This window comes from Pogona vitticeps, chromosome 4 (genome assembly GCF_051106095.1).
Source record: "Pogona vitticeps strain Pit_001003342236 chromosome 4, PviZW2.1, whole genome shotgun sequence".
Lineage (NCBI taxonomy): Eukaryota > Metazoa > Chordata > Lepidosauria > Squamata > Agamidae > Pogona > Pogona vitticeps.
The window spans coordinates 153,699,876-153,716,076 of NC_135786.1; the positions used below are offsets into that span (position 1 = coordinate 153,699,876).

The window sequence follows — 16,201 nt, forward strand, 5'->3', positions numbered from 1 at the left end:
AAAGACACAGGTACAGCTTCATCCCCTTCAACAACTCAAAACTGTCGAAGGAGCCAAATGTTACCACTAATGCAAACTAAACAATCTAAAAATCATTTGCAAGTGTGTGTACCTTAGCCAGCATGGCAAGATGTTGGTTCTGAACGATGGCAGTGCGGTACGTTGCTAACCCGCCTTCCTCCAAGCTTGGGAACAGGTAGTACAAGTGGACACTGGAAACAAATGGCAACCAACCGTGTTAAAAATGAAGTGATATTAATGAGAACACATGTATTTAAGAAGTGTTGCCACTGCCTATGGGACTCTCCCATATTTTCTGACATAAAACAAGGCAGATGAGATGGCACCTTACTTTAGAATGGTGCTTAAGATAATGAACCAAAACCAGCAGGAATTCACTAAAAGTGTGCAAACTAAGGAGGAAAATCCTCAGAATGCTAGTAAATGTTTTACAGTCTGTCTTGTTTTCCTATTTGGATAAAGCCCAAGCCATTTTGGTCCGATATTCTTTTCAGGGTCTTCTTCGGGGATAAAAGTAAATAACTACAACACATTTTAATAAAAGCACATCCAACACATGAAGATATACCACATTATTCTTTTCTTTAAAGCATGAGTAAAGTATACAGTAAAATATAATAAATCATAGTAAAACTATTAATAAAACCCAGCTGCCTACACTTCAACGAAACAGAACAGGTTGAAAATGAAAGGAGAACTGAAGGCTTTAGACACAGTGTTTATCCAGATAAGAAAACAAAACAGACTAAAAGATGATTACTGGCATTCTGAGGATTTTCCTCCTTGGTTCGTAGTACACTTGTCTTATGACCATTTCCCACTCCTGCTGTACTTCAGAAACACCCCCTTCTCAGAAAGCTGCTTTGCTATAGGCAAACTTGCTGGGATCACGCTCGGGTATGTTTGAGTCTATGAGGTAGTTTCCTGACCAAGGGAATGCTGCCTATCCTTCTTCTCTCCTGGGTAAATATTTGCATGGGAAGAAACCATATTTTTGGCTCCAGCCATTTCTCTTCCAATGGCCACAGAAGTGTGTGGAAAGCTACTGTGAGGAAGTGGTTTTGAGAATACAGTAAGAACATATAACAAGATATCTGTGAAGATTCCCAGTCATCCAGATGAGGTTATCTGGAAGTTGAGTCATGGCAACTGGATTTCTTTCTTATTAGGTTGAAGTGTTTCGCTACTCATCCAAGTAGCTTCTTCAGTCTGAGGAGAGTTGGTAGGAGATATCTGATACATTCTCCATGTTGATTGCACTTCCCCTGGTCTGAACAAGCTCATTGGATGGACAAAAGATTGGGGGCAAGTGAAAATCCCACTTCTGCAGTCCTTCTCCTTTTGTCAAAGGACAAAAAACACTTCTCTGATGATCAGGATGTCATAGAGTCATAGAGTTGAAACTGATCACTGAGGCCATCTAGTCCAACCCCCCGCCATGCGGGAACATCCATCAAAGTACTCCCAACAGATGACCATCCAGTCTCTGCTTAAAAACCTCCAAATAAGGAGACACCACCACCCTTCAAGGCAGCCTATTCCACTGCTGGACAGCTCTGACAGGAAGTTCTTCCTAATATTCAGATGGAATCTCTTTTCCATCTGTAGTCCTTTTGGAACGGTGAGATACAGTAGGTAGTTTGAGAGAGGGGCCAGGGAGACCATACATGTGCATATAGAAAATCCCTCACTCAACAGGGATGGAGGCCTTAGATAGTCTCTCCCCTATTTATCATTCAGCCCTTTCATGTTTCCCCAGAAAGATCAGGACTGCACACCAGAAAGACCGCTGTTAACGACCCACGACAATGGGTGGAGAAGGACTGCAGAAGTGGGATTTTCACTCACCCCCAGTCCTTTGTCAGTGTAATGAGCTTATCCAGACCAGGGGGAAGTGAAACCAATGTGGAGGATATATCAGGGGTCTCCTACCAACTCTCCTCAGACTGAAGAAGCTACTTGGATGAGCAGCAAAACATTTCAACCTAATAAGAAAGAAGTCCAGTTGCCATGACTCTACTTCCAGATAATATATAACAAGTGTTTTTACATCAAAAAGTTTTACACAAATGCTTCCCCCCCCAACACATAAACCTTGGTCTCTGCCCAAAATTTAAAAACTGGAACCACAATATGAGTATGTAGGAAAGTTGTGAAGAGGTGGATGCATTTTGTGTGACATTCCCCAGTGCCCCCAGTAAGCTCTGCAACCTCTCTCTACTTGTTCCTTTCCTACCAGAATTGGGTCATCATCACAGGTAAATTCAGCGCTACAGCTCTAAATCATTGTGCTGCATTCAAACCAGTCTCCTAGGCTCTTTACCAAGGAAATTTACTTTATTTACCATATTTATTTAAAATATTTTACCCCACCTTTCTCTTTAAAAACGACCGAAGGTGGCTTATATCATTAAAAGACAATTTTTAAATCTAACAATAGTAAGTATGCAGATACTAAAAAGGATCAAACAAATACCACACTAAAAAATGGTAAACAGAAGCAATACCAAAAACACATTCAAAGCAGCATTTGAAAACACTTCTCCCATTTATTTTAACCTTCAATTATCAGTTGCAAGAATCTCTTCTTTTCCTTTCTTATTCTGGCTTTCAGCATTTTGTGAGTTCTATAATTTCTTAGTCTTTATCCGTTCCTCTTTGTCAACAAAATGTACAATAACTAAGACAGAGCACAGACACAAACACAGGCATCTGCTGAGGAAAATATCTCAGCGCTCTGTCCCTGCAAACCCATGCCTCATTGTAATACCACTTGGGAGTATCTCTCTCACACGGAATTTGCACTGTTACCCTTCACTTGCTTACGCAGACATCGAGCCCACCTAAGTTCAAAGCCACATACTCTTAAGTAAGTTTATAAAGGACAGCAGCCTGAGTAGAAGTTCTTGCTAAGAAAACATATTTCGCCTTCAGATTGCAAGAATTTTCACTGTGAAAGTTCACAGTGCAATTCACAGGTCACATCAGGAAAAGTTGTACATTCACAGTGCCAATTTTCACGCCTCAGAAAACTGCATGCAAAAAAGGGACTGTGGAGGTTCAGTGCAAACATAAATACATGTAAGAGCTTGTTTTTGAGCATTAAATAAATCTGCTATCTTCCAGCACCTATTATTTTAGGGGATAAAAGCCCAGACACAAACTAATGCAAACAAAACCAAGCAAAAAGCTGCTCATCGAGAGCTGGCTGTTGAAAGGCACTGAGGCAATTTTTCTTTTCTTTATCTGTAACATCTTAACACTTTGAGAGCCCCTCTTTAAATAAACTGACTACTTTTCCCATTACAAGTGGACACACCTGAGATCTGGAAATGGTTTTCAAATCTGCTACTGTGAATGTTTTGATATCGCTTTCTGTCATAAATGACACTTATCAAGAAAATGGCTCCTGTTTTTTACTAGACCATAAAAAGTCAATTTTGTCTTATTTTCCCCCCATTTTTCAATACTTTTGAAATGAGTGTACAGAGGAAAAATTGGAGTGATCTTCTATTAACTGGGAATATTTTAGTGATTTATTTTTCAAATTGCGAATATATGAGCATAGCTGCATCCAACCACAAGAAAGGCAGGATGCCAAGGGTGGCTTTATGAATTCTGGATTAATGAATGATAGCCCTGCAACTGCAGAGGGGAACTCTACCCCCTTCAAAGTTTACTTGTAAACACACATCTCACCTAAGATTATAGGCAGAAAGATCAAGGAGCTCCATGACAAGAAAATGACACCTTCTAAAATGATGTATTCCTTTTATTTCCTGGCTATAAACTTTGAAGCTTTGGCCCCAGACTAGCCGTTCTCCAGAGCAGTTATGAGCAACTTTTAAATTACATCTGACAGGACAGAGACATCAAGCTTTTCATCTTTTAATATTACACTTTAGAGACTGAGCATGGTGTGGAACTTCAAAAAGCTATGTGGACAGGCAGCCTTTCAAGCCACAGCAAGGATGTGGCCCTGCAATCTAAAATGCCACGGTGTCTGCTCTTTCTTTCAAACGCCTTCTAAATTTTTATACACTGAAAAATGATTAACAGGAGCAACCAGATAGTTAATTTTTTCAAGCAAGACATATGGCAGAATTTTGATCAATCAGAGTGGATACTCAAAGGTTGGAACTGGATATTTAGAGAGAAGTGCATCTGATGCTTAGAGGGACATCTCTGTGTCTCCTCTTCTGTGGAAACACTGAGAGCCAGCGCCATGGTTAGCACTGGTTTAGGCCTTCATAGGTTCTAGCCCCAACTGAGCCGTGAAAATCATGGAACCACTTTGGGCCAGTCCATCTCCTTCAGCCTAGATCAGAGATGGCGAACCTTTTTGGCCTTGCGTGACCTAACTAGGGGGAAAAAACCCCAAAACCCGCGGGCAGCGGTGGAACCAGAAGTGGTGGTGGTGGAAGGGGGAATCCCGGGCATGGAGGTGCCTTGAGACCCAACTCCAGATCTGCCGCCAGTGCCAGCTGTTCCAGATCTTGGCCCACCGCCCTGTCGAAGGGGGGGGAGGAGCGATCCAGTGACTTATAGCTCACGTGCCTGAAAAAAGGGGTCTGCATGTCAGCTGTAGCACGCGTGCCATAGGTTCGCCATCACTGGCCTAGATAATCTCACAGAGTTGCTGTCAAAAATAATGTCAGGAGGAGAAGACCTTATCTGCGTCTTCCACTGGAAGAAAAGTGGGATATAAACTTAGCAAATAATTAAACATATATAATGCCTGTGGTGGCAAAGCATGCAATGTTTATCATTTGCACTTAGTCGAAGGAGGGAAATGCTGAGGCAATGTAAAGGAGGTGAGAAAAGACCTGACGATTTGAGAGAAGCCCTATAGAATCTTATCCCAGGGACAGTCAGCAGGGATTGCCTTTATTAAGAACAGCAACCTTCTGTTACTCTCTGCTGTTCACCAAGGAACAGCAAACAGATTCAGATTTCTAGTATTGAAACAGTGATGAGCAAAGCATGGCGCAGTGGTTAAAACGCTGTACTGCAGCTAAAACTATGCTCACGACCTGGGGTTCAAATCCCAGGTAGCCGGCTCAAGGTTGACCCAGCCTTCCATCCTTCCGAGGTCGGTAAAATGAGTACCCAGCTTGCTGGGGGGGGGGCAATGTGTAGCCTGTATAATTAAAATTGTAAACCGCCCGGAGAGTGCTTGTAGCGCTATGGGGCGGTATATAAGTACAAAAATAAATAAATAAATAAAATAAAATAAATAAACGAAATGACAAAGCAGATTCTCCTGTATATTTACACTCACTAACAATCTCTTTGGATTATATCCACCTTCTCAGACCACTACCATAAGACAGTCTTCTATATAAGACTATAAGACTGTCTTGGGCTTCTTTATTTCTCCTTTTCACTGACTCTTCATTACAAACAGAAAGGCACATCTGAATTTCCAGATCTTGGCATGGTCTAGACATAGCTTGGGCTTGAGTGACCCATACACCCCTCTGGCAAAAACCAGCAACGAAGATTCTAGATTAATCTTACTTCCCAGTTACCGTATTTTTGGCACCATAAGACGCACTTTTCCCCCACAAAACAAGGGGGTGGAAAGTCTGTGCGTCTTATGGAGTGAAGAAAACAGATTATATTTTCCTGTTTTCTTCTCCTAAAAATTGGTGTGTCTTATGGAAAGGTGCGTCTTATGGAGTGAAAAATACGGTATATTCAACCATGGAAAACTTTGGTTAATTTGTTGAGTGGGGACACCAGAATTATAAAACATAAACATTTCAGCCTTATCAGAGTTTCTACCTGCAAATGTTTCCGGTAGCTGTGGTTAGTTTAAAATGGGGAGTGAATCAGTGTGTGTTTTTAACTTCCTCCTCTGGAGTGCAAAAGGAAAAGACCATTGTGATGCTTGTAACAGTAAGCCATGGTTTTGTATAATGTCCAAACTGGCCACTTCTTTTCAAATGTAGGATCTTGATTCTGTGATACTGAAGGAACCTTTCGATATACTTTGAAGAGAAGTCTAACCTTGCAACTCACTGTACAGCAAATATTCAAGAAATTTCATGGGAAAGCTGGCCAACATTTGATTCAGGACCTGATTGTGATTTTCAGGACCATCCTGACAATATTCCTACATCTGACAAATGTTAGACAGAATATTTAGAATTAGACCTGATTTCCAAGTTTTCCCCTGAACAAATGGATTTAAAAACGGATTTCAGATTTAAAGATTTTTTTTTGCACTAGGTGCTGTCTACATGACTTTTTACAAATGTATTTTTATGCTGCCTCTTTGAACAATAACAATAAAATCAATCAATTCATTAAAAAAAGCAGTGTGGTTTCTGCAAGGGCATCTATTCTCCATCTGCAAACCAGAAACCAAGTGACCTCGCACATAGGAATATAAAAGGGGGAAAAGGCAATGTGAGTTTTATCCTTGGCATAAAAAGAAAGGCTCCATGAATGTCTGTGTGCATTTTAAAAAAAGGGCAGAAATGTTTTGTGCTTCCTTTCTAGATGACAACAAAACAAAACCAGAGTCAGCTGCAAGAGGATGCTTTTCAGCCACCAAATAGCCCAACATGAAATGGAATGGTTTTGATTTTTGAATAAGCGGTGGCTTTTCAACAGAATAGATGTGAGCCATGAACACAATACTTACCTAGTTAAAAATTCAACCACAGCATCTCCCAAAAACTCCAAACGTTCATTGTGATTAATCCTACAAAGAAGAAGATTGTTACAAGTGACCTTAAGACTTTAGTAATTAGCAAGTGGAAAAACAACTGCCAATTCATTCTTTGGGCAATAAGCAGAAAAAGTTAGGCCCCTGCTGTTTTCCTCCTTTAATGCTATATGCTTGCAAGCACAACAGTGAATATTTCAGTTTCTTCCGCACTGCACAATCACCACAGGAAGCCTGAAAGGAAGTAAGGTTGGACATAATTTGGTGTCAACTTATTAGCAAAAAAGAGAGGAAAATCTAACTGTGTGCAACAGCATGCTGAGACCAACTTTTCTGTGTACTGCCATGACTGTTGATGATTTAAAAGAGATGTCATCTCCTAGGCTTTCTTCAGATTTTTAGCTCTGTGCCCACAGGATTTAAAAAAAAAAACACTTGCAGGGAATTTTTACACATCATATTTAAATGCAAGCTTTGTCTATTTCTTTTCCTGCACTCTCAGACAGAATGTCCCTGAAAGGGAATGGGTCATTGGTGAAGCACATTCTTTCCGTGCAAAATACCTGTTTTCAATCCTTGCTATTTCCAGGTAAATCTGAGAGGGAAAACCCTGTCTGAAACCCCTGAGAATAGCTGCTAGTCAATGTGGGCAATACCGAGTTAGATGGACTGATGACATGACCCTCTTAAAGACAGTTTTGTATGTTCCTGTGTAGCCCCATGAACATTTTCTGAAAGTGTTTTACTGGAACACAGAAAAAAAGAGCAATTACCTTGGGGCCTAAAAAGAAATAGCAAAGTTAAAAGCATACAAAGATCAAGAGAATTCTAACAGCCATGTCATGAGGGAGGCAGCCCACCGAGGCCAAGGCTGTGTACTAGGATCCACAGATATGTTCTGTGGTGATCAGAAATTCCATCATGTCAGTCAACAACCCAGAAACAAAATGGCACCCCAGCGTGGCCTGTATTGGGACGCGGCATCTGTTTCCTGGGATCAGGAAAGGAATGGTACAAACACAAGCCTGCTTCACACTCTTACACTGCAGTAATACCTTGAAGAGTAGCAGGCGAGTGACATGGAGAGCAGAAAGTTAGAAAACTGCCCCTGCCCCCAATGAACCCTAAGAGAAGCACCCCAAACAGGCAACATGTTCTTCCGCGTCCTGTTTGTACTGTTTAACTGCAAATCAAGCATAAACCTCAGAAGTTTAGATTCTCTAGTCAAATTAAGTTAGAGCAGGAGGGGGGGGAGAGAATTGTGTAACTGATTAGAATCCACTGTTCATTTCCACCAGGAAGAGGAGTTAGCTCCTCATCTCCATTGTTTTACAGTCGTGCCCCGCTGGACGAAACCACTTCACAACGATGCAATCACAAAACGATGGTTTAAATGGATTGTGGGGTTTTTTTGTTTGTTTTTTTTGCTGTGCGATGATCAGTTCCTTGCTTCGGGAACCGATTTTCACTTTACGAAGACCAGCAAACAGCTGATCGTTGGGTTTCAAAATGGCCGCTGAACCTTGACATTCCTGGTAAAAGATATATACCTCGATACCCAGATTAACTCTAATATAACTGTCATGATTATTGGATTCAAACTGATATTTAGCCCTTTTAGAGATAAATGTTAGCTGTGATGGACCACTACATGCTCAAATTACCAAGGGAAGTTATAAAGTTCTATAGAGCTTATTAAGAATATTGAGTGTCATACTTTTGACCTTGACAGTTGTCTGTGAAAGATCCTCTGCCAGTGTCACCGTCAGCTACCACTGCTGCCCAGTAGCTGCCCTCCAGAATCTTCTCCACCCCCATCACCCATGGAACTATTCTCTTCTGCTGACACATCCGTTACTCCCGAAGAGGGTGGATGCATTTTAGTCCGATGCCCCAGCTGTAAACATTCCACCTGAGTGGCCCTGCTAGGAATCTAGGCTTTTAATAGTCTGGCCTCCTGACAGCATTGTTCTCAGTTTCTCTGACTTGTGCAAACTCTCTTATCACATTAAAGTGTGCATTCAAGGGTTGGATCACCCATTTAAAGGGAATCAGGCAGCAGATAACACTCTGAGAGTCTCTGGCTGACAGGTGGTATGGAGAGGTTTTAATTAATTTGCCAGGGATTTTGAAGAACTGATATCAATTAGAGTTGAGCAGCAGAACTTAGAGAAGTTTCTTTTTCAGGGGATTCATGAAGGTACAGCCCCCCCCCAAAGAGAGAGAAATTTTTTTACCTCTCCATTCCTTCTCAAGCTTCATCTAGCAATTGTTTCTTTCTCCTATCTCCTATTAGCTTTAAACGTAAGTCAACATTACATTTCTTCTGAAATTAACCACAGTTAATTCTAACTAAACTGCCTTTAGCCAGGGTTTACAAGCCCACTTTCCAACCCCAGTTAAAATGGCAATCCTAGATTAGTACTCACAAAGATACAACACTAAACTATATCTAAGGCCATCCAATCTATACATAGATAGCACATTTTTAAAAGGTGGGGAAAGAGTATGTATTCCTCAGCTTGGGTCACAAATGCAGTTTGCAAGAAGCCAGATGTCGTTGTGCACCTGGGAAAGCATGTTTTCCCAGAGTTCACAACTGCCATCCTAAGTAATATCTGCACCAATGTTTCAATGCAAGTGTAATACAAAGGCACCACCACAGACCTGAAATACACTTACCCATCCCCACTCCCAAAAGAAATTACATTATTTTCTATACCTGGAAGGGGCTGGATCATCTTGTCCAAGACGTGACATAATGTTGATCAAGGTATTTATGCCTGCAAAATGCAATGCTGTATTTAAAAACGGATTTCAAAAGACATAGGGTTTATCACTGAAGTTCCCTCTCATTCTGATCAAATACATCTCTTTGAGTCCTCAGACACACAATCAAGCTGATCATCTACCTTTATGTCCTTGCTGGCCAATGTTGCTCCTTTCAGCCATGTTTGTACTTTTGCAGAATAGCTGTTTGTCACTATAGATTCTCCTGATCATTTTCAAACTTTCCTGTTACTGAATTTTCTTTCCCCCAGCTTTATGATTCACATCCTCCAGCAAATATGATCTGTCACTGTCTAGAAGTGTAAGATAATCTACTTCGGACACAAAGTAGGGTATCTTTTTCCCCCAATATGAAAATTCTCAGCCCTTGACCTATAGTTTTCTACATGCAGGAAGATAGTTTACAGAAAAAGATCAAAACGCTCTCAACTTTGCCTATAAGGCAAAGTAATACAAGCCAAGAACTCTAGCGGTTCACTTTGCTATTTCCTTGTCCAATGGCTCAAACACTCAGGACAAGAGCAGAGGATGGATATGTTAAGACTGCAACTCCAAGATTCCAGGAGTTGTCATCTTTAAAAAAAGTAACTTTTTGAAAGCAGTATCCAAGTATAAATTAGTGATGATAGGAAGAACAATAGAAGTATAACCCACCTTTTTTCCTCATATGCATATGGTGGACTTTCCTGTCTCCATACTTGGGCTGCCGGATCCCACAGTTTGATAAAGAATTTCTTGCATGGTCTGGATTCATCCCAAAGTTTAAGTGATGGCTCGGATGAGTCATTGCAAGCTAAATTCAGAAATCAAAATAAAAAACAAATAAATCTGGAAATCTATGTGGGCCATTCAAACATTTAAAGATTTCACAAACAGAGCTGGTCACAAAATCCCACAAGATGCTAAAACACTGAAATGGGGGACTTCAGTATCTTTTACAAGAACTCAGAATTTTAGTTCTCGTGAGGCTCCATTCAAGTATACAATTCCCAAGTAAACATACCATGACTCACAATTATTTTTCAAAGGTTGCTTGTTTGATTTGGGGAAATTTACAAAGGGGGAAGAGGAGGAGGAGGGACTGGGTTTAACTTTTAGGGCTCACAGAAAGGTTGCCCTTGCACATATTTGGAAATATTTCATGGTACAGGAGTTAAACTACAGTACTGCAGCCAATACTACACTTCATGACAGGGATTCAGTCCCAGATAACCAAATTGAGGTTCACTCACTGTTCCATCTTTCGGAGGTCAGTAAATTAAGTACCTAGTTCGTGAAGGTGGGGGGCAATGTGTAGCTTGCATAATTAAATTGTAAACCACACAGAGAATGCTTCTTTCTTTCTTTCTTTCTTTCTTTTTCTTTTGTGCTTCCCAGAACTCTGAGGGTCCTGCTCACAATACCCAGTTGGGATACATTTTCTATTACCAGGCCCCTCTCTACTTCCAAGTCTTAGCTTGGGCCCAATCATCAGGAGCCTGAGGCAGAGCTGGAGAAAAAAATTATTTTTTTTTTCTTTTGGGTGATAGCTCCCCAAATACCCCCGCCACCATGGCCAGGCTGGCTGTGCAACTCAGGGAGTAAAAGTGACAAAAAGTAACTTTCCCAAATTCTGGCCTTGGCAGATCTGTGCCACATATATTCTAGTGAATGAAACATGGGCTGTTTCACTCCAGCTTCTAATCTCTAGATTTGTCTATCTCTTTCTGATTTTTTTTACCTGACTGGTTCCCACTGTTCTCCATCATCCCTTATTTTGTATGTACTACATTTATATCCTGCATTTTTTTCTAACTAGCTTAAAGCACTGCTTCTCTTTCTCTCCAATTTCTCCTCATAACAATCCAATGTGATTGAGAAGCTGTCACAGGTCCAAAGTTCTCCAGTGTGCTTCACAGCTTTTGGGATCCTGAAGGTGGACATTGCACAAACACACACGCACCGCAATCTAGTCCACTGCACTGGCTCTCCTGTGCGCAGTCAGTCTGCTCTCCATGCTCTGAGCCTACAACTCCATGAGTTTCAAGTGTTTGCTGTTCCAAATGCCTTTCTGGACTCCCTGATAGGCTGCATGTCTTAACCGCCACCTATAGGTTGGGTTACTCAGAAATCTGGCTCCATTGCCCACGGGCTGATCCCAATACAACAGCACTTCCCTGCTTTTCTCCTTCATTTCACCCACAACAACACACATCTTCAAAATGCACCAACTGTTAAAGTACATGGACATTGAGCATTTGCTCACCTGTAGTAAACACCGGTCTTTGAAAGTATAGCCGATCAACTTATCCAAATGCATGAGGCATTGATGATACCGGATATGGTGAGTTAAGACAGGAAGCATCATGGCATGCTAGGGAAACAACACCTTTAGTCATTAATCTATATCTTTTGTCTTTGTCGTACTTATCTGCTTATTATTTCACTTCTATGACATGGTCACTCACACGTGCTTTACAAATATTGTCATCCTAATAGCTCTCATGAAATCTTCCTCAAGAAGAACTAGTGGATTCATGACTGAGGTTGCAGTCTGAACAAGGGCATTCATGGCTTACTCACTTAGCTGCTTATACCAGCTCTCAAAGTAACCCTTAGAGCAATTGCACAGTAATTCTTAGAGGAGTCACTGACCCTCCCCAGCCCCATTGCCATAAAGAGAGAAAAAAGAAAATGGTGGAATCACCATTTAGCCTAAGGCAAGCAGCAAATCCACACATTAACCCCAATCACGCCAGAACACCCTTCATGTAAGTCCAGCCAAATTTAGAATTTAAGCATGAAAGCAAGGGGGGGGGAAACAAACTGGGGATAGGGGAGATCTCCCTCTCAACACCTCCATTGACTCAGCTCATGCCAGTGCAGGTTCATGAGCGAGGAATCCAAAGTTATCGTTTCAGACTTTCACTGCCAGAATACTAACACCAACTTGGCCATTCAATCTCTGGAGGGGGGGAAGAAAGGGGGCTTTGTACCTCCCTAGCAAAATTCTCCACGCACAGGCTCTGCACTCACTACATGTGCAAATGGTGCCCCTGGACCCTTGTTTACAATATAACAACAGGGGATGATACAAAATCATTAAGCAGGCAGTATTATAAAACAGTGGTGCCCCGCATAGCGATGTTAATCCGTTCCAGGATTAACGTCACTATCCGGATTCGTCGCTATGCGGTGGGGGGAAACCCATAGGAACACATTAAACTCTGTTTCTATTGGGGAAAAACTCACTGCTATGCGGGGAATCCTCCATCTGGCCGCCATTTTCGCCGCCCGGTAAGCGAGTGCGGGGCGCGAAAATGCTGCGGGCGGCCATTTTGTTGACCTGGCGGCCATTTTGGAACCGCCGATCAGCTGTTTGTAAAACATTGCAATGTGAAGGTCAGTAAGTGAAACGCTTACCGATCACCGCAATGCGATGTTTTCCCTATCTCAAGCATCGCAATGCGATCGCATTAGGGATCGCAAAAAACGCATCGCTATGCGGATTCGTCGTTAAACGGTGTGCTCGTTAAGCGAGGCACCACTGTACTTGAAGCAGTATGTTCCACTGGGCTTCACAGAAAAATAGCAGACCAGAAATTCTAAAGCACACTGCCATAAACAAGCTCACAGCTTTGATAAATACTTGTTCAATTTTAACACCTTTTAATCTGATGGAAAGCAAAGCTGAAAAATGCCAGCAGAAAACTTCCATTATTATTATTATTTTCTCCTTTTGACCTCTCTTTGGAGAAATTTATCTATAGCTATACATCTCAAGGATGACTGATTCCGCAACATAGTGCATCCCTTGATCTTTAGCCCTTTGTCGCCCACCCACAGCACCGAAAAACAAACAAACCAGCCAAAAACAACAACTCCCAACTAAAGAAGACTATCTAGATAAACCACAAAGACATCTAAGGCCATGAACAATTCTTGCTTCTAAGTGGAAAAATATGCAGCATAACATGAGTTCCCCGCCCATGCTCTTGTCCTACAAGGACAAAGCTATTTAGAGGGGGAAAGATCATCTAGTAGATGAGGAAAATGGCATTTATTTGAATTCCAGCTTCTTTGCCTCAGTCTCGAACAATTAAAAACAAGCAAACAAAAAGGAGAAAATGAAGTGCTTTAATTAATCCTCTTCCTGCCTCCTGTTACTTCCAACTAGGCAAAGAAATTCCTTGGAAGAAAGACCCACAGAAGGGATGCGGAACTTTGATTTTTAAAAAAACTTACACAGAAATCCCAAATCACTAACCTGTCATACCCTCACATGTACAAACAGCCTTTCTGCCTTTGCAAAGGACACATAAGGACGTGTTTGACTCACCTGACAGACATCAGAGCGAATGCCGGTTTTCCAGAACCCTTGGCTGCTCAGTTCAACGGTCACTTCGCGCCGCATGGTGTTCTTCTGCCTTATCTTCTGCAATGCTTCCTTAGAATAATATGAACAGAATGTTATTCTGAAGATCACTTTAAATTTCCCTGAAATGTACTAAGCAGGAATGGGGAACATGAGATCCTTTGGATATTGTTAGATTGGAAATCTCATCATCTTTCACTGTTTGGTATGCAGGTCCTGGCCTAAAAGGAGTAAAAAGTTCAATCGTGACTGGAAAGCTACATGCTCCTCACATGTTGGATTCCAACACACCACCTCGAACATACAGACCTAGTCTGATTCTAGAAGTTAACCAGGGCTGGACCTGGTTAATAGTTGGATGGGGGACCACAAGGGAATCAAGGGAAATGCCATGTAGACCTAGGGAAGAACCTGGCTTGATTCCCTGGACAATTTCTGCCAGCTGGTGTGAAGAATACCAAGTGAGATAAATCAATGGTCTCCATTACTACCACATTGCAGCTAGAAAACTGAGAGAGAACCCACTGTGTTCGAGACAGAGGGGAGATTTGAACCAGAGAATTTTTCATGAGAAAACCAATAAGCCCAGTTGATAAAATCTGAGTTCCATGCCACAATAAGTAATAAATGTCAAAGCAGCATTCCCTACTTTTGCTACAGAATATAATACCCACAAGCCCTATCTGCTATACTTTTAACTCAGCCATTACTCTCTAGAGAGAGATTTTTAAAAAAACTAGTCTTCCATTAATGCTTCACTGTAACATGGAAAAGCTTTACTAAAGCTGAAGATAGTATCTGTGGTAGAAAAAAAATCATTCTTCAAATGATAACACAGAGTTTTCACCAATTTATTGCATGCAAAAAGAAGCCCACAGCTGTTTTTGTGAAATTAACAAGCAACCCTGTTGTTTTTGTTAGCTGCCGCCAAGTCAACTCCGACTTATGGCAACTCTGATCAATGAGCAATCTTCAGAGTTTACAAGACGCAAACTCAAGACTATGGTTTCCTTCAGGAAGTCAATCTATCTCATATTCCGTCTTCATCTTTTCCTGCAGTTTTCAACCTTTCCCAGCATTATTGTCTTTACCAGAGTATTTTGACTTTTCATAATATACCCAAAGTAGGACATCCTCAGTTTCATCATTTTTGTTTACAAAGATAGTCAGGCTTGATTTGATTTAGGACACACTTCTTCATCTTTCTGGTAGTCCAGGGTATCCAAAAAGCTCTCTTACAGCACCACTTTTTAAACGTATCTTTTTTTTCATGGCAGCTTTCTTCACTGTCCAGCTTTCTCACCTGAACATAGCGATCAGGAATACAAGAGTGGGGATGATCATGGCCTTGGTCTCCAGTGACACACACTTTCTCTTGATGGTCTTTTTTATCTCTTTCATTGTTGCCCTTCCTAATCTCAGTTGTCTTCTGATTTCTTGGCCGTAGTCTCCATTTGGCTTGATGACCATTCACAATCTTTCACTATTTCAATTTCTTAATTGTCAGCATTGAAGCTGTGTATTTCTTCTGTAGTCATGATTTTTGTCTTTTTAATCTTCAACTGCAGTCCTGCTGTGGCACGTTCTTCTCACACTTTCACCAAAGTCATTTCAAGTCACTGCTGCTTTCTGCCAGTAAAATAGCATTATCTACATATCATCATTTATTGACGTTTCTTCCACCAATTTTGTCTCCTCCTTCATCTGAAACTAGTTTGGTTTTCCGTATGGTATGTTCAGTGTACTGACTGAATAGATAAGGGGATAAAATACACCTTTGTCTGACACCTTTGCCCATAGGAATCCATGCTGTCTTTCCACATTCTGTCCTAACTGTAGATTCTTGTTCACAATACAGATAACACATCAGGACAGTCAAATGCTCAGGCACAAGCATTTCTTTCAGAACTCATAGTTTCTCATGATCCACAGTCAATGACTTTGTTGTACTCTATAAAGCATAGACTCATCTTCCTCTGAACTTCTTTGGTGCTCTCCATAGCACATCTGGCATTTGTTGCTTCATATAAGGTAAAAGCTTTTGTTGCAACACCTTGAGCATCATTTTGTTTGCACACCTTAGCATCTCCTTCAGGCATTGGAATGTATACTGAAACTTTTTAGTCTGTGGGACACTGTTTTATTTTCCTTATTGGAACACATATTCCTATTAGGTTATTGACAAATTCAGTCTTTATAGCTTGAAATAGTTATAATGGTATCTCATCTACCTCTAGTGATTTATTTCTTCCCAGTGCTTTCAGAATACCTTTTACTTCACTTTCCAGACCTCCAAGCAGCCCTACAAATACTTAAATGAGAGGAAGTAGTAGTTGGTCTTCAGTATGAGAATACTGGGT

General features: G+C 41.1%; 1 protein-coding gene across 2 annotated transcripts in view; it reads right to left on the reverse strand.

Annotated features, from left to right (window-relative positions):
• Nucleotides 1-16,201, reverse strand: part of DROSHA (drosha ribonuclease III) — a 125,644-nt gene that overhangs the window by 69,477 nt on the left and 39,966 nt on the right. For both annotated transcript variants that reach the window (XM_020786675.3, XM_020786674.3), the window contains exons 16-21: nucleotides 13,806-13,913; nucleotides 11,733-11,840; nucleotides 10,142-10,280; nucleotides 9,420-9,480; nucleotides 6,674-6,733; nucleotides 113-212 (exon numbers count right to left, since the gene is read on the reverse strand). In XM_020786675.3, coding sequence (XP_020642334.3) covers nucleotides 113-212; nucleotides 6,674-6,733; nucleotides 9,420-9,480; nucleotides 10,142-10,280; nucleotides 11,733-11,840; nucleotides 13,806-13,913 — 576 coding nt within the window. The remainder of the gene's footprint in view (nucleotides 1-112; nucleotides 213-6,673; nucleotides 6,734-9,419; nucleotides 9,481-10,141; nucleotides 10,281-11,732; nucleotides 11,841-13,805; nucleotides 13,914-16,201) is intronic.